This window comes from Gallus gallus, chromosome 20 (assembly GCF_016699485.2).
Source record: "Gallus gallus isolate bGalGal1 chromosome 20, bGalGal1.mat.broiler.GRCg7b, whole genome shotgun sequence".
NCBI classification, from domain to species: Eukaryota; Metazoa; Chordata; class Aves; order Galliformes; family Phasianidae; genus Gallus; species Gallus gallus.
The window spans coordinates 10,447,290-10,471,528 of record NC_052551.1 but is presented as its reverse complement, the minus strand read 5'-3'; the positions used below and the strand labels follow the sequence as shown (position 1 = coordinate 10,471,528).

The window sequence follows — 24,239 nt, the reverse complement described above, 5'->3', positions numbered from 1 at the left end:
TTAGGAGAACCCAGAACAGGACAACGGCAGATTTATTTACAGTAGGACACAAAGAATACATACATTAATTAAAAATTACAAAGAATACAGAGAAAACACTTTGGGGAAAGGACAGAAATCAATGCTGGCTGAGCTTCCCCACTGCAGTGGGGATAGCAAAATAAACCCAAAATCTCAGAGAAAGATCTTGAATCAGAAGTGATGCAGGGCTCACAGGACAGCTGGCTTGTGTGTCCCCTGCTCTTTTCCAATCCTTAATTCCTGGCTGGGCAGACTTTGGCGTGGTGGGGGGGGCTGAGGAGGAGTCAGAGAGGCTGGAAGCTCCCTGTGGGGAACAAGGCCATTGCTAAGAGCCACGGGTCCCTGCGTGGACCTGATGGAAACCCTTAGGGCAATCTGAGGAAAGTAGACCCAAAACCCTCAAGTGTATGCAATAGTGCTGGTTAACAGGGAGGGCTTGGGACAGCTCTGGGTTGGAATAGCATCACCTGGGGCAGCTGGTCACTTGGAGACATCATTTTTTTTGCTACAGGAAGGAGCAAAAGGGAAATTTTCATAGCTGTCATGGAAAAAACAAAAACCAAACAATACCACCACCTGTCCCCGTAGCCCTGACTGAATCCAGCTACTCTGGGGATGGAGGGAGCCTTCACTGCAACGTGGAAGCTCTTTACCAGTAAACATTGTGTAGATTATTAAAACAAAACATTTAACCTCATTTAAAACGAGCTTCCCAAGGGTTTAATCAGGCATCAAACCACAGAAAAAGAGGAGCCCACGGCAGAGAAGCCTGCACTGGCTGTCCCAAAGGGCTGAAGCCATTTTGTGGAAAAGAACAAAATACAGCTGAGGGAGTGCACGCTTCTGTTCCCTGGAGGTAGAGAATCTAAGATAAGAGAGCAGCAAGAGCAGCTGGATTGCAGGGCAGGTAGTGAGACAGCTGCTTCTGGCAATGGGGGAGCTCCTGGGGGCGGCTCCCTGTCCCCAGCCCTTCTGCACAGCCGCGCATACCTTGCAGTAGCTGAGGCCCAACACTGCATCAGATCGCTTGGCACTAACACAGCAGAGGCACAGACCTCTCTCAGTGGGCTCCGCACAGCCCCACGGGGCTCCCAGGAAAGAAATCTGCCCATTTCCTCACATGGCTGGAGCAGAGTAGCTGCTGATGTACCAAACCCTTACACATCCTGCTGCCAGCATGTCCACGCACAGCCCAATCCCACAGCAGCACGCTCTGCTGCACCTTCTGAAAGAGGGGAACGTCCCCTCCCAGCCCTTCCAGCAGATGCATCCCAAGCAGCCCACGCAGTCCAAGACCAGAAGCTGGGAGAAGTGATGCTGTCGCTTGAAGTTCTCCAGCTCATGGGGTGAAATTGCACTTCCTGGGCTCTGAATGGCACCTCCATCCAACTGTAAACAAGCTGAAGCCAGGAGTCGGCAGTGAGAGCGTGCTGGGTGAGCTGGGTCAGCCTCTTGGGATCCTTTCGTTTTGCCAGTCAAGCTCCCTCTTCTGTGCAGACATGAAGGCAGGAAGGAAACCCAGTCTGATACTCATCCGAAGTCTCCCTGAATCCTAGAGCACCCTAAGGGGCTGGAAGAAAACGTTTGCACAAGCGTTTCCACTGCTGTCTTAACTCCATTCATCATCAACAGGAAAAAAAAAAAAGAATTAGCAAAAAAAAGGGGTTTACTTATACAGAGGGATATTTCTTTGCTAAAAAACTCCCTCAAATCTCAAACAGGATAATAAAGTTAAAATGTAAGGTATCTACAGACCCCTTTCCCCCCAGAAGTAGCCCAGAATCCATGTACACTGTGCCAGAAGTTACATTCCAAAATGAGGAGTTATTTATTTCTCTTGTCACTCTCCCATTGGATTTTGTTTCCTCGAAAGCACTGGGAGAAAATGTCCTCCTCACTGCCAGGAGGACACGTGGTCAGAAGTGTCTGTTTCCTGCTGGGTCTGTGCATTTTCAGTCTATTTTCACTGCGGCGTAGATCTTCCGGACGAACATGTAGGCTGCATAGAAGCCAATGGTGCCAGTGAGGAGCCAGAAGGACAGGACCATAAGGGCGGTGTAGCCAAAGTATAGTAAGGAGGGAATGAACTCAACAATATCCAGCTAAAACAGAAGAGGAGGAGAAAAAAGAAACCAAACAAGTGAAATCAAGTTCAGAGGTAACGTAAGTCAGCTTCCAAACCAGCCAATACCCTCCACAAGGGGGCATTCAATAAAGAAGAGGAAACCCTCTGCTCCATGCATTTCTGTTCAGCTGAAAAGACATCCCTTTGGAGGGAGAGCACTGCGAGCAACTGATTGCTCTACACAGGTAAGCCAGGTGCTTAAACCTCCTGTGTGCTTTGGAGGTGTTAGTGCAGCTGGCAGGTCAGCTGCCTCGTGCTTGCATAGGGGCAGACTGGGTGGTCCCACCATTTCGTTTCCCAGATCCAACTATCTCCTCCCGAAAAGTGCCACTTAAAGAGGGATAACAATACCTTGTTCACAAAGTAGAAGACGGCATAGATCAGCACGTAGAAGGCAGATCCTCCAGACACCAAGAAGGTCCTCCACCACCAGCGGTAATCCTGATAGGGTAAAAAGCCTCAGCATTATCCCACAGGGTTTCTTTGTCACCAGGGCCACTGGGTCAGGGAAGATGCAAACTTATGGGGACAGGGAGGACATTACTTGTTTTCCTTGAAAGGAAAGCAGAGTTTGGGCACAGAGAGCTACTTTGCCACAGAGGTATTTCCAAACAAAGGATGAAAAGCTGTCAGTGAAACAGAGCCAGGTCAGTATTGCAGCACTGGCTAACAAAGAACACGGCTCAGCCTCCGGCCCCGTATTTCTCTTTTGACAGGATGGAATGAAACTCTTTCTTTGGGAAGAGATGTCAGCTCAAAATGCCCTGTTCCCAGCAGAATTTCCTGTATGAACCCGCTGCTCCCAGTCTCACAGATATGAAGTAGCTTCAACTCTCCTTAAAGCAATAACAGCCATCACAACCACGCAAGCTGGGCCACACCAGATTTCTGCTAAGCAGCAATAACACAATCTGTGCTCTTCCAGAAGCACTCACACACCCTGAGCTACTGTGAGTACAACGGGGGAAATGGAAGATACCTCACCTCGGCACAAAGCTGGAAGTACACCATGACAATGCTGATTTGGGAGCACGATACCACCAGGATTATAAACACCAGGAAGAGAAACCCAAAGAGGTAATAGAACTGGTTCTCCCAGATTGCCTGAAACAAAGACACAGCATAAAATTGTTTCCATGCTACTGTAATCCATCAGTGAGTGTAAGACTACCTTCCTCCAGCAAGTGCAGGAAAAAATGAGGGGCCCTCAGCTCCAAATAGAAAACATCACAGATTTAGGGCGTTTCACTGCATTATACTTTAGAGAAGTCTGGTTGCAAACGGTGCCCAAAGACAGCTGTGGCATCTCAATCCTTCCTTCATCTCCCTAGCAATGGCACAGCAGGTTTCTCTATGTCCACAGAAAGGTGAGAAATGAGTGACAGCTGGAACAGCTCAGCTGTCCCAAAGCCAGGATTTCTCCTTGACATAATGTTGCTTCAAGTTTCATCTTCACCACCATCCTTCTCTCCAGAAGGTTCTACAGACAACTCCATGTGTTTTCAGCAAGAAGAGAGTCTGAAGAGACCCAGAGCACAGCTCTCCTTAAGGAAAATACTGAAAGTGCCTGGAGGGAACCTGACAGCCCTCAGTAAGTACAGGAGAACGAGATCACTGCAGATGGGCGCCCCCTCCCTTCCAGAAGCCCAATCCCTTCAGCACAACAGGAGTCCTATTCAGGAGCAAAGTGGGTTAAATGCTTACGCTGAAAATGAAGAACAGTTCGATGAACATGGCTCCAAAAGGCAGAATGCCGGCCATGAGAATCCTACAGAGAGAGAAAGGAGAGAGAAAAAACTGTAAGCAGCACAATACAACTGTCTGGCTCTCAGAAGCTCCCTGTGAGCACCCACAGCACTCCTACCAAAAGCTCTACAGCTCCAGCAAGCATTAGAACAAGTTTCATACAGTAAATGACACAACTTTTCCCACTGTTGAGTACGTTAAACCTATCAAGATTAAATCTCTGATGCTGCATTACTAAAGAAAACACATCTGTGATGTGTCCACATGCAGACACTGCAAAAGGGTGATGTTCAGAAGGCTAAGAGAGCTACGGGGAAGGGGCTTAACTCACCACAGGGCACTCACCCAACAAATTTGTTCATATACCACCTCTGCTCTGGGATCTGCCTGGGAATCTGATTGGTCCGTACAGGATTGTCATAGGGCTGTTTGCGAAATCCAAAGTAGTACCCCAGGTAGACCAAGGGCAATGAGATCCCGAACCACATACAGAGCAAGGCCACCATGGTAGGGAAAGGCACCTGGAATCACACCGAGAGTAACAAAAACAAGATCACCTACCCCGGAGACTGAAGTCACCAGCCAGGCCAGCTTCAGCCAGCTACTGCACTGGCACCCACAGTTAGAAAGACACCGTGAAGGCAGGAATTTCCTGACAGCACAGTCACCCACCTCCCACCCCAACAGGCTCCAGAGATGAAGTTAGAAGTTACCTACCGCTCCAGAGGAGTGTTCTCCCCAGATGAAACAGTTCAGGACAAAGCAGATACCAAAGACGACACCCGGATACAAGGTAGCTGTCTGCAAGAGCAAGCACAAGTCAAGAGAACACACGTGGTTTATCAACCAGATGTTTCTTTCTCGTGAGCCCACTGTTGGGATGAAGCATCCTGTTTGCTGCAACACTAATGCATAGCAGGTGGGTGTGGGTAGGACCTCAGACAACCCGCTTGCTTTGCTGTAGTAAAAGCTCTGGCTTTTACCCTGTACTTTTTATAAACCTACTAGGACTTCTTCCACACCAAATCTTTGCAGTATAACCGGGGTTGTATTCTGCCACCCACAAATACACAGGGAGCTTATCCACAGACCTTGCCATCATCAAACCTGGACAATTAGCACAGAACACCAAGAGACTCACACAAAAGGCTCCCTTCTTCCATCGATGTCCTTTCAGAGTCCGGTACAAGCGGCCAGCAAAGAACCCACCAAAAACCCTGGACAGAAACAAACCAGGACAAAGAAAATGAGTTTTCCTTGCTGCAAATGGGGAGGGGAAGAGAAGGGGAGCGGAGGGGCGGGCAGGACAGTTCTGCTGCAAGAAGCAGTGGTCACCTACCCCATGAACATGAAGAGAAAGCAGGCAGTAGTCATCAGCGCACCCCGGCTAGAAGGCGACAGCATCCCCAGCATAGCAACAACTGTGGAAGGAAAAAGGACAAAGTAGAATGGCTCTGATGCACACGTGCTATTCTGCATCTGGAGGACAGCAGCCATCCCACATACAGAGTGCAGCTGCCTGGGATCGCAGACCTCATTTCCTTCAAAGCTTAACATATCCACAGCTCCAGCACTGGCAGAGAGAGCCACAGCTTTGATCTCAAGCTGCAAACCATGTCTTAACCTCATCTCAGCCAGATATTTGAGCAGGTGCAGCTCAGAAAGCAAAGCACATGTGCAAAAGTCTCAGCCCACTATCACTCAGTGCTCATTCAACAGAATCTGTGACCTCACACCTTGATTACAGACAATACAAACATTAAAAAAAAGCCTTCAGCTGGGAAACGCACATCTAAATGCACATCTAAATGCACATCTAGAATACCTGAGCATTTAGGAACTCAAATGCTGAGCAAACAGACATACAGCCTCAATCAACCCTGCAAAAAGGCAGCAGCCTTGCGACTTCCCCCAAGCTAATGTGAGCGCTGATTAAAGTTGCAGTCTGGAGCACTGTTCCTCTGCTCATTACAGCCACTCCAAGCCACACGTGCCACTTACAGATAACAATCAGGATCATACAGAAGAGCTGAATTCCAGAACCCAGGAGAGAGCTGAGGATCATGGGATACTGTGGAGGCCTGAAAACATCTCCATGCACAAGTTTCCAACCAGATTCCTCCATGGTATCTTCCTGTAGCAACAGGAAGAAAAGGAAGTATTCAATTACAGCCCACCAGTGCAAATGAAGGTTCTACCACAGCCACCCTAACAGGTTAACTTCCTTGCAGCCAGTTCTATAGAATGGAATCACTCTAGTTAAGAAGTTTCTTTTCTCTTGGGCTTAAAATGGTTAAGACCCAAACTGCCAGTGTCAGGGCACACGTTTATCAAACTGACAGCAGTCAGTACCTAGCTCTGAAAACACCTGAACTGGTATCCCTTATTGGATACAGAGTAGAAAAGGTGCCACAGAATTACAGAATGGTTTGGGTTGGGAGGACCCTTAAAGATCACCTATACCACCCCCCTCCCATTGTGGGTAGGGACATCTCTCACTAGACTGGGTTGTTCAGTGCTCTCTGTCCAGTCTGACTTTGAACACTTCTAACAATGGTGACAGTCCATTAAAGAACTGCACTTCTCATCCACAGAATTGGAAGAAAAATGGAGCAAAGAAAGAAACAAAAAGGAAAGAGTTAACTACATCTACACCTTCAGACCAGGTTCCTCCTGATCTGTGTCCCCCTCCCTCTCTGATCCCAGCCCCAAGAACACATACAATACATACAATGTCATCTTCCTTGTTGTAGTTGGCTATGTCCTTCCGGAGGGTGCGAATGATGATCATGCTGAGAATACCTGAAAACAAGTACAGTTCAGCTCAGGGGCTCCTGTGTGGCCCTGCTGCTCTCATGCTGTGCAGCCACATTGATCCCACCGACACAGACAGATCTGACTAGGAGAGGAAGCCTTGAGTCATGACTCTTCTCCCTCAGCCTACAGCAAGACCAGAAACAAAACCCCAGGGAGCAGAAAGGCCAGTATTCCAGCACAAACAGGGCACTGTGGCTTTCCTGTTGTTGTTTTTTCTTTAAACCACACATTCTACTATCTCAGCTACCCTCATCAGAGAGAAGACCTCGATAACAGCCTGATCCCAAAGAACGCTGCCCAAACCAGGAGCATTTAAGTGTACTAATGTCTGTTTCCTGCCCCGTCTGATCAGGCTTAGACATAAACAATCCTCCCCACGCTACCTGCTGCTGAGGCTTAAAGAAAACTCCCTGCACATAAACGGTAATGCCTTCTTCACCCCACACATCTCACTCACCTGAAAGGAAAAAGACGACCACAACTGAGTTGATGATAGAAAACCAATGAATCTGCACATCACTCATGGTCAGGTAGGTGTCCCAGCGGGATGCCCATTTAATGTCACTTTCCTGAAAGAACAGCAGTGTGTGACCAGAGGCCCTTCAGACACCCCAGGAACTATCACTGCCCCATGTCTTCTCACACCAGCACATTCCCAACGTCTTCCACAACACCCGTGTGGCACACTCAGAGCACTAACTGCTAACAAGTCAGTGCTGGGTAGGGGAGCCCAGCTGCCAGCCTGCTTCCCTCTTCTCCCTCACCTCCCAGTGGACAGAGTAGGTGAACAGCAACTGGTTCTCCTTGCTGGGGTCTATTTCCTGAGGGGCAGAGCCTGTTGCTTCAGGCAGGGTGCACATACCCTTCTCATCAGCTTTCAAGTCTGGAAAAGAAAATATGGCATACACCAGGTCATCCCACCCATCCAAAGCACCGTATCTCCCACTGACCACCCTGGCCCCACATCCAAGGCACCGTGCTGCTATTACTCCAAATACTGCAGGGGAAGCATTCATTCCTTTCCCAGCTGCTATGCAATATGCAAAACGATTATTCCAGTCAGCAGAGGAATAGCATTAATAAACTTTAAGGAAAAATATGTGTAGCCTTAACCAGAAGGGCAAAAGCTACAGGCTCTGAAGCCAAGGATCTAGACCATAGATAATTCACTGTCCCACTACACACTAAGAAACAAGGCCTCTCCAGCAAAGCCTGCTACTGCCAGAGGAAAGCTGCATGGGATGGTACACACTATGGGCAGCTCTGCCTCAAAACACTGTTTTCACATTGGGCTTCATGAAATAAGAATGCTACTCCCTCAACTATTGTTTTTTAAACTTCAGTCCCTCTGGAACAGCTCCTGATATTCTGTGCACCTCTGGACTGTCACACCTGCTGGCATCCTGAGACAACAGCAGCGTTCACCTCCTGGCCATAAGAGAGATTCTTCTCCCTTGCTCCCTTCCCCAAAAGTCTCCCACCTTCCAGTTTAATGCTTTGGGGAATCACTTCAAAGCGCACGACTCTGTAGGTGGGCTCCTGGTTTTCTTCCACGTCCTCTCTGTGGTAGTAAAGGATGAAGGAGAGGTGGTTGTGCAGGTAGAACTAAAACAGATTGACGGTAAATAAAACGTTAGCAACCCAAAGAAGGAACGAGCAAATTTTAGAAGCACGTTGGAGAAAGCGAAGGAAGAAAACTAAAGACTCCAACTGTTCCCAGATACATTGTGCTACAGTGCAAGATCAAGCTAACGCTTCCCAAGGCTAAAAGAACAAGAGGAGAAAACAAGTTTTGGAAAGGTGACAACTCAATGACTCCAAGCATCAGTGACAATGTTTCAGTCTATTTCTGGCCTAGACAAGACTGTTATATTCAGATATATCTCAGCCATGCATTCAGTGAAAACTTCAGCAGCAAAAGAACCACAGAATTGATGCTGGAAGGGCCTCAGCAGCCATGGCCTTGAGTTTTCTGCTTCCTTTCTCGATAAGATAAACACTAATTAGTCTGTGGGTGCTCACAGCTGTCCTAAGCCTGCACTTTCAATAGGCTCTTACATCATCTACTACAGGAACAAAGTACAGCAACGTTAAGCAGGCACAGCAGGCTTGAGCTTACTCTCAAGTAACAGAGCCGTGCGTGCAGCTGATCACTGACTGTGATCTGTGCTGAACAGATGCCTCTGTTAAGTCAAACAGCCCATCTTCAGAGCATACAACCAAAGAAAATACCTGCAGGAATACACGTGCTAAATTCCCACTTGCAGGGTTAGGAAGCTTCTCCTAGATGTTTACAAACAGGAAGCAGCTCTCTGCTGTGAGGTTTGCCAGTGCCTTCATTTTCTTTCCAATATCCCATACCCTTTTCTACCCTTCCTTAACTGTGTTTCTTTCACAGGTAATTAACTACATTGTATTGAAGGAATCAGAATTGTGTTTATTCCAGTCCGGAACGTGACTACAAGTTTGTTTTGTTTGTTTGGGTTTTTAAGTACAAGATGCTGCCAGGCTGTTAAAGATCAGCCTGCCTTTGTTCCCCTGAGAGGAAACCACCTGCAGTGTGTCAGTGCTGGGAGCCTTGGCTATCACTGCAGTATTCCAGCACCTACCCCCACTCCCTCCCATCAGGAAACCTCTCTCATATTATCTCTGTAAAAGCTTCTGTTGCATTCCTAACCCCAGTGTTCTCTGGGGGATTTCTAACACCTTCTGACAGACACCCACAGCTCCTCTGGGCACCCCTCAGACAGCAGCCAGGTTCTCTACCTTGTTCCCATCCAAAAACCCAAGCCTGTATCCATGCTCGAACTGCACATCCTTCTCCTTCTTCTTTTCCTCTTCCTCACGATTGGAATAAAACTCCAGCCTTGTTGCCACAGGTAGGTTATCAGCAATGCTGAAAACACAGATTTCAGATCAAACTTGTCCACAGCACAGAACCCCACTGACACAAACCCACGCTGGAGGTGACTCACAGGTGGACGTAGTAATCTTCCCTGATCCGCTCAGCCATCAGCTTGCTCTGCTCCACTGTCAGAGTGACTGGCTTGTTGGGAAAGTTGCACAGAACCTCACATTTCTTCTCCACATTCATGAAAACCTGGAAAGGTGTGTTTACAATTCGATCCCCCCGGAGAACCTCACCTGGAAAACAGGGAAATAAGGGCAAGGTTGAAGACTGCCAGGCTTCTTGCCACTGGCACTGCCCTGGGTCTGCAGTGCACCGTACAGCTGGAGTGATGAGAGCAAGTCTCCCTTGTCAGCACAAATACAAGGAAAAGGCTGAAGGATGGTTTATTTATTTTGCTGGAAAACCTACAAAGCTGCTTACAGCTTTCCTTCAGGTCAGTTGTCTCCCTTCTGAAATACACAGACATTCTGGTTTGCAGACTGACAGCACAAAAAGAACCAGAGGGAGCACACTCTCCACAGCTTATTAGAGAGGACACTGCCAATTGCTTTTCCTCCTCTAAACCCACAGTCAGCTCCTAAGTGGCAGCCTGCTTATTGCTGGGGAGCATTCTCATCAGCAGATACATACCAAGATTCTCAGCTTTGTATGTTATCTCAGTGGGCTGGCAGAAGGGCAACGAGTAGTACTCATATGGTAACTGCGTTCGTGAGCTGGTGAGCTTCACAGCCTGGAGGAAGAAAGGAAGAATTATCCCCATGACAGAACCCACTTTCCTACCCTCTTGACATCAGCCAGAAGCTGAAGGTCACTTCAAGAAACATCCCATACAGCTCACTCTTGGAAGCTGTAAGAGCAGACAGAAGGTCCTTGCAGAGCTCCAGCTTTCTTTCCTTTTGCACAGTACCAAGCCGTACATTCTCTACAACTCAGCACCATTTAATTCCCAGAGAAACCCTTGAAGGAAGGAGCGTGGTGGGTTGGTTTCACAAATTTAGGACTCAGTGAAGTCCCACAGAACAGCAAAGAGCTTCAAAAGAAATTCAAGGGTCAAATTTCGTGTGAGACTGCAGTTGTTTCCTTAAAAAAAACAGGAACAAAAGTCATGTCGCTCTGGACCTAGAGGTCTGGCCTCTGGAAGTATGAAGAGTTGAGCAACTTTTGTCTTTGGAAGCCACCACGTTGGGAAGACAAAGGACAGTGACAAAACCCAAACACTTCTGGAGAGTTCTCACAAATCACAGTGCACAGAGGAAGTGCAGACACACTGCAATAGCCAGGGCCACAGTTGCTCATAAAACCAGGAGTGTTTTGTATCGCAGCCAAGCTCATTTATTGGAAGAGTGCTGGCAAACACGCTGACTTGCCTTATCACTTGAGGAAGCATTTGGCTCATGCAATCCCTTTGAGAACAGCCATTCCAATACCTCCTCCTTCCAGGAAGCTTACTGTAGCCACAGGCAAATCTCATTTGCTTAAAAATAGCCCAGACTGCAGCCATAGAGCAAGTTGTGCTGTGGGAGCCTCAAACCTCAGCATCCCCAGGGGTTCTGGATTTTGCTGAGACAGAGGCCACAGCTTTAGAAAAATAAATGAAATGGGCTATAAATTGCTGATGCCTGGAAACAAGGCCTGGCTTCCTCCTGTATGGCAGAGGAAGTTCCATCACTCAGTACCAGCAATGTCGCACAGGAAAGAGCTCTTCAGCAAGGCTGGGCTGTAAGATCCACCACACTCAAGAACAAATGTCTGCACTTAGAAAGGGCTTACCATGGTTTTCACTTGGCTCAATACAAAACGTACAAACCAAGTAGAGGAGATTACTAAAGAGGTTTGATTTAAACTGCTTCTCTGACCTACCATCCCCAGTCCACCCTCCGTGTGCACTCGGAGAGTCAGTGCAGCGTTGGAGAAAAATCAGATTAAATTCACTTCAGAACTGCAGTGAGAAAGAGGGCTCTTTTTGTCACACAGAGCAATGCCTTGAGGAGTTTGGTGCAACTGCTGAAGGAATTGGGTAGAAGAGATCAGAAGTAAGAGAGAGAACTGTGGTGGGAATTGCAGTGATCACTTGAGGACTGGTTTTCCCCAACAGTGTACATGAAGGTAGCCAAAATCTGACTTGCCAGTCCCATTTAGCAGCTACAATATAAAGTAGGAAAATGAAAACACACACAAAACCCCCTAACAAACGTACCAGCAGCTCCAAGTTCATCCTACCTTTATTTCTACAGGATCGTTCCAGTGGAAGTTGATAGGAGCCACACCAGGAACGTAGAAAGAATCCGTACCATGAAGCCACAGCAGCAAGAGCAGTAAATACCTTAGCCTCTCCTGCAAAAAGAAGAAATATTAAAATACAAAACAAACACCAGAACATCATTGGAGGAGGGCAACGCCACCGCAAGCACTCATCCCAGACATTACAAAGTCCTATTAGTTAAGCAATGAAACACAAGTTAATTCAGAAAAGCTGTTAACTTGGGCTCTCATTGAGCACCTTCCACTCTCTGCTTCTTCACATGCAATAAAGAGAGCACTGGCTTTGCTCAGCTACAAGACAGCCCTGTTTACCTGTACTATGCTTTGCCTAGCAGCTTACCAGGGGGAAGGCATTAACCCTGGCCTGGGTTTCCATCAGCTCTGTGGGTCAGGAGCTGCCCTACACCATCACCTGCTGCACACAACTCACAGCACCCAAAGGGGCTGCTCACACTCCCTCTTTCCAACTATAAACACTGTGTTCTGTTTCTCTTTTTCAACTTGAAATGTACATACAATGTAAATGCTAGAGACTTACCTGAAACGTGTTAAAACTAAGTTGTTAGCTACTATCTTCCCCCCTCAGTGCCACCCTTACAAGGAAGATTTCCAGACCTATCCCAGGTTCAGCTTAACGTAGTTAAAGCAGGCAGAGATCATCATCTGAAAAGCAACTGGGAAATGCTTCTTAGAACTCCTTGGACTTGAACACTACCCTGAAGCAGTGTGGCTTTCCTGTGCTTCACTAAGTTTTGCCTTCTCTGATCACATAAAGGAGCGCTGTGACTCTGAGCCATCAGGAAGAGACATCCCAGGCAGGTGAGCACTGGAGGGAGTGCTGTGCCCACAGCAGCCAGCTGCCTGTAGCAGTTCTTGCTCTATTTGTCACCAAAGTGCCTGACGTCCACTGCACAATATTGCTTAGCAAAACCTAAGCAAAATCAAAACCACGTTGGTGCAATCCTTGCCACGACAGGCTTGCAAGACGACAGAAGTAAGGACAGACCCTTGGAAGGCACTGAGAAGACACACGAGCACAGAGAAGATGCACGAGTAATGACACCTATGGCAAAAGTCAGGCTCTTCGATATGGGTGCCGATGACTCAGGCAGTACCAGGAAACACAGAAGATGAGAGGGGGACTACAGAAAGCATCGCCAGGAAAAATTATCTGGGGCAAGAAGTGGGAACACCACCATGCAGCAGGTGGGATGGAGTGTCAAAAGTGACAGCGGGAGGAAGTCCATGTGATGCCTGAAGCCCTCCTCATCAGGATCTTTGTTGCCATACTCATGGATCAGCTTCCTCTCCTTCCAGCTGAAGAGAGAAGCTTAGCAATACCAACACAGATATACACCAAAACATCTGCACAACTCCTTGGCCTGGCCAGGCAATCTCATCTGCAAGATGCCTGCAGGACAGAACGCCACCTGTGCAAGATCAAAACGAGCAAGACAGAACTCTGCTCATCACATCCCCTGGTGAAGCATGAGCTTCCAGAAAAAGGAGATGATGTCTTCATGGCCTCTACCACAAAGTTTTGAGCATTTCAACCCTACCACTTCTGAGCATTTCAAAACACACACATGAGAAATCGCTCTGGGGATGGTCTGGCATCTAACGTGCCAGGTAACCCCACAGCAAAGCAGCAAGTAGTGCAACACAAATGCACAACTGCAGACCGAGCCAGCCCAGGCCATCAGCACAGGGAGCAGCTGTGGCACTGCAGGCAGGACTCCAGCACTGTGCAAGGCACAGAGCCTCAGCAGGAACACAGACATGGAACTGGGCACCTGAAGCCTGGGGGACTCCTAATGAAAGAATCTGAAAACATGACAATCCATTCCTGTAATTAACCTTAGAGTGAACCACTTAACTGTAAAAGTAAATTAGCTGGAATCTTTCTTACAGCTGTTCTGACACTGCATTTCTTGTCCTATGCACAGCGTAACACTATAACGTGATGGAAAGGACAGTAATAGCAGAGGGGTGGCAAAGTCTTTGGCTGCAGCAAATGAGGACAAGCCCAAATGCAGCAGCTGTGGGTGCAGAAATGAAGGAAAGAAGCTGCTTACCTTTAGAAGGCCTCAGATATGCAGGGATCTCCAGTGAGATCCCCTCACCTCCACTGCCAGCCCTTAAATGAGGGCTGGAAGGGGTGGATCCTGGCTGCAGCCCTTCTGGTCACTCAGATGCATTGCTTACACCTGAGCTCCCCTGGGTTGGCCCTGCCTTCCCACCAGCTGCTCCATCACTGCTTCAAGCCCTGACTCAGCATCTCCACTACACACAGCCACAAACAGAAGTTCACACAAAAACCCTCTCCAAGAAGGTACTCCTGGATAACTATTAAGCCCTGGATAACTGGACTTAATACATGCAAGCTATTCCAGGACACTGTTTCTTTGATTTATCTCATCTAGAAAGACTTGAACAACGCTGCCTTTTTTCCTGCAGATTCTCCAAGGATTTTTGTGAAGGACCCTTCAAGCAGCAGCAATTCCCAGCACCCTGCAAGCACCACAATGCAGCTCTTTCTGCATTGCTTCCCAGTTCGACTATGGGCTTGTGAACACAGTGCAGGATTTTCTTAAAGGGAAGAAAACAAAGCAGGACATGAGAACAGCAGGTAGCGTATGAATGAGATGATGGATATATGAGAAAAAGGGCAGTAGATGCATTGAACAGCAGAAATCAAGAGCTTTCAATCTGCGCTTTTGAAAGCTCAGGGAGAGCAGCCCATGCCTGGCCATTTGTCCAACCATTTGTCCAGCCAGATGCACAGAGCTCTGATCCCAATTACCACATTATTCCAAAGTTTAATTGACCACAACCTTTAAACACAGTGTCGGAAAGGGAAAACAGAACAGAGTGCTCTCACACGCAGCAAGAAACAAAACCCCCCACACAACAGGGTGCACCTGGGCTCTCTCCACGTGCACTCACTCACCAGGCAGCCACAGGATGAGCCCAGCATCACCAGCACCTCCTCACCACCCTCCCTTGCTCATTGTGTCCCTATCAACTGCTTGCACAGCCTCACCCTTATCACACTCCTGCCCAACCCGTGCTCGCACCCAGAAGAGTCTCTGAAAGCCTTTAGAAAGGAGACAAGTGCTGCATTCACATCCGTCTCAGAGAGCCCCTTTGAGACCAGGAGAGCTGTCAGCAGCCTTCGCTGCCTTTCACAGAAGGAGGCTACGAGGAAATGCCCCATCCCTGGAGGAATCCACGGCCGGGTTGGATGGGGCCCTGAGCAGCACGATCTAGCGTTGGCAACCAGCCCAGGGCAGGGTGTTGGAACCGGATGATCATTAAGGTCCCATCCAACCTAAGCCATTCTATGGAACCCCCAGGAGAACCATCCCCAGCTCCTCCCATTGCCTGGGAGGCAGCCAGGCTGGCAAGGCAAATGAATGAGAGCCTCCACTCCCCACACAGTGCCCACCTGAGAGCAGACTCCGTGCCAGCACACAGCCTCTGTGCACAGCCCTGCAGTGCTCCATCAGCGCGCTGCCCTTCCATGCTGGCCGGGAGGAAGGCTGCTGTCGTGAAAGCCCAGCGCCTCACATAATGCCTCCTCCCGCACATGGGGGCCGTGACGCTCACCCACATCGGTGGATTCCCACCAGGAACAGCTCCAACAGCTTAAGGAGCGATTCAATCGTTAACATATAACCACAGAATTGGAAAGGAAAGGAAGAAAGAAAGAAAAGAAAGCGCTCAGCCGGCATCAGCCGCTGCCGAGCGCTTGGGATGGTGCACACGGCCGACCCGGGGCGGGCCGCTGCCGGGACGGCTCCGTACCGGAGCATTTGGGGCACCCGACCCCCGGCTCGGCCCGCGGCGCAGCGTCCGCCGCCCTCTGCCCTCCGCAGCCGACACCGCCCCGCAGGGCCGCACGGCCACCCCGGGAGGCAGCGAGGCCGCAGCCGCACTCGGAGCGCCGTCCCCGGCCCGGAGAGCCCGCGAGGCCGAGGAGCCGTGAGACTACGGGCGGTGCCGGTGCCGCTCCCGCCCGACCCGGGCCGGGCCCGCCGGACGGAACCCGCACGGCCGCCGCCGCCGCCGCCGCACTCACCACCATCGCCGCCGCCGCCGCCATCTTGGATCCACGTGTCGGCGCCGACGTCAGCGGAAGCGGCGCGCGGTTGGCTGCGGGGTCCGTCGCCATGGCAACAGCGGCCTCGGCGCCCGGCGCTGGACCGCGCTCGGCCTGGCCCGGAGCCGCCTCCAACGGCAGCGCGGAACCCGGCCCGGCGATGCTGACGGCGGAGCGGGGAGGGGGCCGCCAGGAAGGCCTCAGCGGCTCCGCGGCCCCGGGGTGGCGCTGGGGATGAGGGCGAGCCGCGCCCCCATCTTTACTGAGGGCAGCGGCCTTCGCTCTGAGGACGGGCGCGACGCCGCGGGCGCCATCTTGAGTGCGGGCGCTGACGCCTCCGTCTCTCTCCGGCCGGGCCCGGCCCAGTCAGCGCACGGGAGGGCCGCGCTTCGCTGTCAGCCGTGTTTTACAGAGCTGAGGCGGCTGGCTCCAGGGAGAGGGCTGCAGCTGAGGGGCGGCGTAAACGTTTTATTGACTACAAAAAGAAGCACCTCGAAGCAGATATGAAAGCCTGCGAACAGCACCGTTTGTCCGTTTACAGGAAGAGAAGGCGGTCATCGCTGTCTCTCTGTTGTGAGAAGCTGGGGACGTTCTCGACAAAAGGAATAATTCCTCTCTTCTTCTTCCCCAGGCGTCACATCGTTAAACACTGAGAGAACCAGAAGGATGAAATGAGCGTGTGAGGAGCGGCCGTTGCTGAGCGGAGCAGCGGAGCCCTGGCAGTGCTGCTGGCTGTGGGCTGGGCCCAGTCCCAGAGGGGCTCAGCGACCCCCGTGGGTGCCTCTGTGCTGTGGTTCCGTGGCTGTATGCTGTCACTGAGGTGCCATCAGTCCCCATCAGCGCACAGTGCTCTCCGCTGCCTTTCTGCTCTATGCCTGCTTCTGGTACTGGCCCTCCGTCGCAGTAAAGAAATCCTCCAAAATGCTCTGCATGTACTCAAAGGTGGGACGGTCCTCTGGTTTGGTCTTCCAGCATCTTATCATGACATCGTAAAGCTCCTCAGGGCAGCTTTCTGTGCGGGGCATGCGGTAGCCGTGCTCCAGGGCCCTGATCACCTCCGCGCTCGACATCCCTAGAGAAGTGGGGCAGAACATTTCAGGGGCTGTCCCTGATTTCTTTAAAAAGGCAACAAACACACAAAACCCAACCCCCACCCTTTGGGCAGCGTCGCTATGGAGGGAAAGGACAGGTTGGAGGAGCAGGGGGAGGGCAGATCCTGCTCCTCTGCAGGGAAACATGTCAGAAATTGTGATGCCACGTCCCTTGTCCCTGTGGTTTTGCACCCCCTTTGAGCAGATCAGATGGGAATTGTAATTGTTTTGTAAGAATTCCCAAGAAATAAAGGCTCCTTAGCCATGGATGGGTTGTGGCACTGGTTACTTTCCAGGTACAGTCATTTTCCAATGAAAAAAAGACACCAGAGAAGTAATTAGCGTACAATAGAGAACACTTCCTAATGACAATCATGTACAGATTGTTTGAGCTTTCCCAAAAACACCCGGCCCACCTATCAGCCCTGAACTGATGTTCTGCTTCCAAACAAGCTTTTCTGCAGGAAGCAGAGAAACAAGGGTAAGTGCTATCAACACAAATAATTATGACCTTGAGGTCTCTGAGCTCTGTTTCCAGTGTGAGGTTCAAATTTCTTGCCGTTGCCCCTGTTTTTGGTGATCTAACTTCACAGAGAAGTAAATCCCATAGATGGGGCCCAGAACATGCAGCACATCTCTTGGAACTGGGTTAGAGCAGGCATTTCACCTCTGTACCTGGGTATGGGATGCGCCCGTAGGTAACAATCTCAGTCAGGAGGATCCCAAAGGACCAGACATCGGATTTTATAGTGAAAGATCCATAGTTGATTGCTTCTGGTGCAGTCCATTTAATGGGAAACTTGGCACCTGGACCAAGAGATCCAATGAGAAACATGAGCTAAAACCCAAATGCTTAGAATTTGGTAGTGAAATAAGGGGAAGAAGAAACAAACAGAACTTGAAGATGCGGAGCGATGCAAATGAGAGGGGCTTCCACTCATCTGTGCACCGCAGTACGTCTCTCCTGGGTCCTTGCTGCCAAGGCTGCACTTCGATGAGGGGCTCTAAGGGAATCCCACAGCCCTCCACCATCCCAGGAAGGGGCCAGACTCCCACAGCAGCTCTCGTACCTTCCCGAGCTACGTACTCATTATCTTCAATGATCCTGGCCAGCCCAAAGTCTGCAATCTTGCACACCAGCATCGCTGACACGAGAATGTTGGCAGCTCTCAGGTCTCTGTGAATGTAGTTCCTCTTCTCAATATAAGCCATTCCTTCTGCAATCTGCAAAAAGCAGAAAGACAAAAGCAGAGGTCTGTTTGACATAACACAAAACCCATAGAAGTGACTGCTGCTAGGAACAGAGAAAGCTGAACTGCTTTTGTGAGCACGCAGAAAGAAGGGCAGGAGGGGGCTGAGCTGTGGCACAGCATGGGACATCTGTGGGGGAAACGTGATCGAGGGCTGCATGGGAAGTACTCACACTGTATGGTTGTGAAAGAGGTTAGGGTGACCCAGCACTGATCATTTATGACTGTGTGAGAACAGCAGCAAGAACTGGTGTCTGGGGAGCTGGCATGCTCAGGAGCAATGGCTGGGGATGCCCACAAGCCAAAGTGTGGCAGCTGCATCCATAGCCATATAAATGTGCTGAAGAGTAAATCATTCTCCATTATGAGCAGACATGAGAACAGCCTCCAAATACACGAACAGCTGCTGGAGAGCAGCAGGGAGCTCCTCTTTGCTAAAGGGGCACCGAATGGCTTCTCTGGGGAGAATAAAAAGCCCTGTGATGGGTCTCTGGAGAGGGCTGTGAAGTCAGCCTGGAGGCAGGATAGTGCTGCTGACCCCGAAGATGCCCCCAGCTCCATCTTCTGAGCTCTCTACGTTCAGTGACTGCAGCTGCTGGCCCCTGAGCAGCACAGAGATGCACTGCCACGTGCACAACCCAAACCCAACTCTGTGCTGAATTAGCCTGAGCTAGCAGTATCTAGGAGGGGAAGGGGCCAGAGCAGCCGGAGGGGAAGCACTCCCCTCCCTGTTACACCACAGTAAGGTGCACAAAATACAGAAGTAAGCAGGCACTGCAAGAGTGGAAGGGTTATTCGCAGGGCCCCATGCGGCTTTGCTGGTTGTGACTCAGCAGCATTTCCAACCAGGAGGCCCAGCTACTGCCTGCTCACTGCCCCGTGCTGCACAGAGCAGGACAGGCTCACGGGGATGCGCCCCAGAGCCAGCGACCTGCTCTGCACCTCCAAAGCCTGGGCTCCAATCCGAGCTTTGCTGGTGCTCAGGTTCCTCCACTCATCGAGGCACCGAACTTGGCTCCAAGGTTGGCTGTCAGCCAGCAGCTGCGGGCTCTGCAGAAGCAGCAGTGCTGAGATGTTGTCTGCACAAATGGTTGCACACGCAAAGCTAGGTGGGTAAGAGCACACCCAGCTGTATTCAGAATCCTGAAAGTATCCCCGAGCCTCTTTTCGCTGAGCCCCTCTTCTCTCCAGCTGCCTTCCCACGGCCCGTGGCAACTCTTTGGCTGGAAGATGAATTTAAGCATAGCTTCTACCATAAACCTCCCGCAGGCATTGCTGCTCCATGGGGAGCTGCGTGCTTACAGCTGAGGCCACTCAGAGCCAGCACATCCTGAAGAAAGGTCTGTGCAAAAATGAGCAAGAGAGAGCCAGCTCCAGCTCTTCACCCTACGAAGCAGAGCTGCAACATGGGCCCCCAGGGCTGCAAACCTGTGGGGCAGGAACTCGGGGCCATAACAGATGCAGGCTTCCAAGCACCGGTAGTGCCTGGGCTCGCTGCTGTTAGTGGGTTAATGGGGAGGAAGTGAGTGCTTCTCCTTTTGTGCACACCTGCTCCCACAGTCTGCAGCACAAGAAACCTCACTGCCCCATTCCTGCATCCCCTGCTCTGTGAGTCCTCGCCACGCACGGAGGTTCTGCAGCATTTCCCTGCTCTGGAAGCACGCTGCCAGCGCACAGCCCTGGACACCAAGCCTTGCTCTCTGCTTTACAGCTCCTTGGCAGGGAGGAAGGGTAGGTCCCCAAAAGCCAGCCGTGAGCTGTCAGGGGATTTGAGCCACTCGAGCTCAGTTTTGCTTTGCTAACACCGAGAGATGGAACAGGAAGCTGAGGAAGATCTGCGCCCCGCTCACCTGTGCAGAGAAGTCGATCAGCTTTGGCAGTGGCTGCTTGTTGCCTTCCTCACTCTTCAGGAAGTCCAGCAGGCTCCCTGAGGGCAGAGCACGGCGCTCAGCCTGGCTGCAGCCCAACAACTCCCATGCTCACCCACCGTTGGCACAAGTCCGCTCCTGTCCCTATCTCTCCCTCTGCCAGGGTTGTCCCTGCAACCCTGCAGCCCCCACCTCCTGCACCCTCACGTCCCACACCGTGCAGGCCAGCAGCACCTTTCTCCATGAACTCGGTGATGATGTATATGGGCTCCTCCCTGGTGACCACGGCGTGCAGCCTCACCAGCTTGTCGTGCTGCAGGCTCTTCATGAGGTTCGCCTCCTCCAGGAAGGCACTCACAGACATGCTGCCCGGTTTCATTGTCTTCACTGCCACCTTGGTGTGCTTGTTGTACGTTGCTGCCGGGATACCAGCCCCATTCATCGTCATCCCACCATCCTTCCACCACCTCTCCCATCCCTCGCTATTCCTCTTTCACCTTCCTCCCTTTGCCACCTTCCCTCTCACCCATCCACACTTCTCCGAACTGCCCGGCTCCCAGCTTCTTCTCCAGCTTCAGTGACGCCCGAGGAATCTCCCAGGCATCTTTCTCCCAGGGCTTCTGGGGTCTGGGCACACTGCAGGGGTAGGTGAGCCTTCGGCACAGCCCATCACTCTGCCCTGCCAGAGAGCAGCAAGCGCAGTCAGCCAGGCTCCACGGTCCGTGGTTGTGGGGCATCAATTGGTGTCAAACACCATTACTGCAGCACAGCACAGCTGAGCATTGCCATGCAGCACGGTGCAGCCAGGGCACTGGCATGGGGCAGGCATTTCCCAGGCCCTGTGAGCATTTGGTGCCACCAACACCCCTGCCAGGCACTGTGGGGGGACACTGAGTGGCCGCGGTCTCAGCAGGAGCAATGTGCCAGGGCTCACCCTTGTAGTGCTTCACCAGCTCCTGAAGTGTGTCGAAGCTGCTGCGTGAGGAGATATAGAAGCCACCACTATCCAGTGTCCGGATCCTGTAGTGCTTGACGCTGCCTCCCTGCAGGCTGTCCCCATCCCGCACCGACAATGAGTAGCAACCTGCTCAGGGATGGACGAGCTGTGCCATGGGGCAGCATCCCCTCAGCTCCTGGCTGAGCAGGCAGCACGGCATCATCCCCGCCTGGCCCCAGCACAGCCCCAGGCAGCAATGGCAGCCCCATGGGGGCACATCCCCTGTCTCCTCCTGGGGCTCAGGGCAGCATCATGGGCTCTCGCAGGGATGCTTGAGGCAGGAGGACGGACCCCGGCTCCTGCTTGGCGGCAAAGCAGAGCCCCCAGGATGTACTGAGCCTCTCTCCTGGTCAGGTGTGCAGAAGGGAGGCCCTTCTGGGGCTGCCTCACCCCCCGGTACCTTTGGTCGTCTCACTGTCCCGAATCATGAAGGATCCCAACGTGTTCCCAGGGCCGAGCAGCTGCCGCTCCGCATCCTTCCTGCTGATACTCTTGAAGAACCACCTGCAGCAGGAACAGAGCAAGCAATGACTGCTGCTCAGGCTGGGGCTGGGGATATTAGCCCTGGCATGGTGGGGACATGAGGTATGACTGGAGATGACTGCAATGGGAGTGCATGGGACACTCACTCTTCTGCCTCCAGTGAGTTAGCTCGGGCAACGAAGTTGCTGGGGATGAAGCCCTTGCGCCCTGTCAGCAGCGACCGTGCCTGCCACCACTCTCCCAGCCTGAGGACACAGACAGCCATGGGTCAGCACAGCACACTGCCAGCACCCATGAGCCATAGGGACAGCCCTGGGCAGGGGACACGTACTGCTCCAGGACCTGCAGCCTCTCCCCTTTCTTGAAGCTCAGGTCCCCAGAGTGCATCGCCTCGTAGTCGTACAGTGCCAGCACCACGCTGTCCCCTGAGCCTGCAGTGAGAGTGGCTCCTGGGTGCCTGTCCTCATGCTGGGACCACACACCACACAGCCACGTGTCCCTACTGCCAGGAAGCACAGAGCTCCCACACCACCGGGTTTGATCCCACTGAGGACCCCACTGTGCTCCCCTTCCCATCGCTGTGTGTACGCACCATCCACCGGCGGGGGCACGGGCACTCTGTGTTCATCATGCTGCAAATGGAACGACAAACAGGAGGGTGTCATGGTGGCATACAATGGGACCTGTGAGGGTCTTGGACACTTGTCCAGCTGCAGCTCACCTAGCACTGGCAGAGCGTCTCCTTCCTCAACACCTTCATTTCTCTCTGACTGCGCACATGCCTTTATTCTCACCAACGTGGGCTGAGGCAGACCTTGCACTCCCATCTCAGTGCCCACCCCAGCCCTGTGCCTGCTGCCACCCAGGTGGCTCCATGCCAATGTGCCCCCCCAGGACACTGCAGCTCCCACTTACTTGCTTGCTGCCAGACGTGGGGTCCTTCTTACCACGGCCTAACTGCATCTTCTCTTGGATGCTGTCTTCCTTTGACTTCACGCAACCCATCCTGTGTGTGGGGTGGTGGGGGGAAGAAGTGGGGCTGTTGCAACAGCACCAAAAGCCCCACACCCACAGCTCCCACTCCAGCACAGCTGGGTGCCCACAGCCCTGCTCACACCAACAGATTGGGCTCCACAAAAGCAAAAGCCAAACTCTCCCCCAAAGAAATGTCAGTAGGAAAACGTGCTGCCAGCAGCAGTGGTGCAAGGAAAGCCCCCAAAAGGCACTTCCCTCTGTCCGACGGAGACCTTAGCCCAGGGGAAAGGAGAAGGGTGCAGCAAAGGAGGAAGCAAAGGGCTGTGGCACTGTGGGGGACATGCACAGCACCACCCCATTCCCATGGCCCTCGAGAGACCATCGCTGCCACCTCCCAGCCGTGCCACCCTCACTCCTGGTCCTTTACAGTGAGCCAGAGCCTTTGCCCACCATGCTCTTCAGCACAGAGCAGATGTGGCTGAGCACCTCACAGTCACCAGCTCCCCACGTCTTGGGGCACCGTCCCATGCAGTGAACGGGTAGCAGTGGGTATCCCCTGGTGCACCCCATGTTCTGCAGCTCCTGTGGCTGAGCCTAAGAGTGGGGACAGGAAGGGACACCACGGCATCACCTCCTCCCTCCCAGTATCAACTTCATTGGCATTGCTCCCCTGCCATCCCCAGGCTTCGGTCCCCATCCTGGGGCCACCACACCTATCAGGGACAGGACGGGGCTGGATCCAGTACAGGGCAGCACTGCAGCAGCGCTGCCATCTCGGACAGGGATGGCATAGGCAGCCCTTTACCGGGGGCTCAGAGTCCCACCTGACCCCGCTGCCCCGAGGGCTCTTCTCTCACCTTGGCTGCTGTCACGGGTCCCGGTCCCCGTCCCAAAGCCAAATCCACTGCTGCTGCCACAGCATTGAGCTCGGTGAATGCTGCTCCTCGTCCCAGTGTGGCCCCGCCCCACCCTCTATGAACCCGCCCCTCCCCGGTACGACACTCCGTGTCCCATCCCTCAGTGACACCCCGGTGCTCAGCCCCGAGCAGCCCCGGTAGCCGTACAGCCATCCCCTCACCCACCGCGGGACGAGAGCAGCAGGGATGGGGTACAGAATGGGGCCAGAGCATCGACTGTCACTTCCCACCCAGATCTGAGCCCCCAGGAGGAGTAAAGAGAAAACCCGAATGCCTCACTCGCATAAGGATTTGCATACATGGTTTTTAGGGAAATAACTTGCTGCGGGCAGCCCTCACACTGCCTGCCCCGGTGCTGCCCCCTGCTTGGGGGCTGCGGGGCTCCTGGAGGCTTTGCTTAGCCCAGGAACAGCCATCCCCACCACTCCCCATCCTGTAGGAAGGCAAACGCTTCACTGCAGTGCATCCAGACCCTCAGCTCAGGGAGGCTGTGGCCTCCACCCTCCCATCCCATCACAGCTGCACTGACCCTACTATGCTCTGAGAGCACCATCCTGTGCCAGCCCAGCTTGGCACAACACTGGGGTGGGTGGGTGTCCCATCCGTGAGCTGCCCCTGTGCCTCAGCTCACCTCCTGCCCAACGCGTGCCCTTCGCACCAAGGAAGAACCTGCT

General features: G+C 52.3%; 2 protein-coding genes and 1 long non-coding RNA gene across 11 annotated transcripts; 1 reads left to right on the top strand and 2 right to left on the bottom strand.

Annotated features, from left to right (window-relative positions):
• TM9SF4 (transmembrane 9 superfamily member 4) lies at positions 1-16,171 on the bottom strand. The gene is made up of 18 exons (XM_417455.8): positions 15,964-16,171; positions 11,841-11,954; positions 10,251-10,350; positions 9,685-9,853; positions 9,476-9,605; positions 8,191-8,314; positions 7,474-7,592; positions 7,167-7,278; positions 6,624-6,694; positions 5,894-6,026; positions 5,232-5,313; positions 5,034-5,109; positions 4,610-4,693; positions 4,238-4,413; positions 3,851-3,914; positions 3,131-3,250; positions 2,498-2,587; positions 1-2,123 (listed from the first exon to the last, which is right to left on the bottom strand). Exons 1-18 carry the CDS (start codon positions 16,054-16,056, stop codon positions 1,974-1,976), a joined length of 2,007 nt encoding a protein of 668 aa, XP_417455.4. The 5' UTR covers positions 16,057-16,171; the 3' UTR covers positions 1-1,973.
• LOC112530123 lies at positions 16,079-17,342 on the top strand. Its single transcript, XR_003071476.3, has 2 exons — positions 16,079-16,537; positions 16,616-17,342. It is a non-coding gene; the product is annotated as an uncharacterized LOC112530123 (long non-coding RNA).
• On the bottom strand, positions 16,433-24,215 carry HCK (HCK proto-oncogene, Src family tyrosine kinase). 9 transcript variants are annotated; one of them, XM_046903047.1, is made up of 14 exons: positions 23,506-23,610; positions 23,099-23,242; positions 22,589-22,679; positions 22,266-22,305; positions 22,005-22,104; positions 21,820-21,918; positions 21,591-21,694; positions 21,128-21,277; positions 20,720-20,872; positions 20,428-20,610; positions 20,176-20,252; positions 18,146-18,299; positions 17,751-17,882; positions 16,433-17,056 (listed from the first exon to the last, which is right to left on the bottom strand). In XM_046903047.1, exons 3-14 carry the CDS (start codon positions 22,676-22,678, stop codon positions 16,854-16,856), a joined length of 1,485 nt encoding a protein of 494 aa, XP_046759003.1. In that variant the 5' UTR covers position 22,679; positions 23,099-23,242; positions 23,506-23,610; the 3' UTR covers positions 16,433-16,853. The 9 variants fall into 9 exon arrangements, 8 of the variants coding, with proteins under 8 accessions (XP_046759003.1, XP_040506927.1, XP_040506928.1 ...); XM_040650993.2 differs by having other exon boundaries at positions 23,135-23,242; XM_040650994.1 differs by lacking the exons at positions 23,099-23,242; positions 23,506-23,610 and adding an exon at positions 24,197-24,215.
• Positions 24,216-24,239: the final 24 nt, after the last annotated feature.

Bases quoted from the DNA above. Each gene is read 5' to 3' on its own strand.
- TM9SF4 (XM_417455.8), bottom strand. From the start codon at position 16,056: ATGGCGACGGACCCCGCAGCCAACCGCGCGCCGCTTCCGCTGACGTCG. The intron at 10,351-11,840 runs GTAGGATGAACT...TTCTTCCTCCAG, and splicing joins ACGATCCTGTAGAAATAAAG to GCTGTGAAGCTCACCAGCTC. The intron at 3,915-4,237 runs GTGAGTGCCCTG...CTCTCTCTGTAG, and splicing joins TATATGAACAAATTTGTTGG to GATTCTCATGGCCGGCATTC.
- HCK (XM_040650992.2), bottom strand. From the start codon at position 22,500: ATGGGAGTGCAAGGTCTGCCTCAGCCCACGTTGGTGAGAATAAAGGCA. The intron at 20,253-20,427 runs GTGCTGCTGGCC...CTCTGCCCTCAG, and splicing joins CACCGAGTTCATGGAGAAAG to GGAGCCTGCTGGACTTCCTG. The intron at 17,057-17,750 runs GTACAGAGGTGA...CCACTTCTCTAG, and splicing joins CGGGCGCATCCCATACCCAG to GGATGTCGAGCGCGGAGGTG.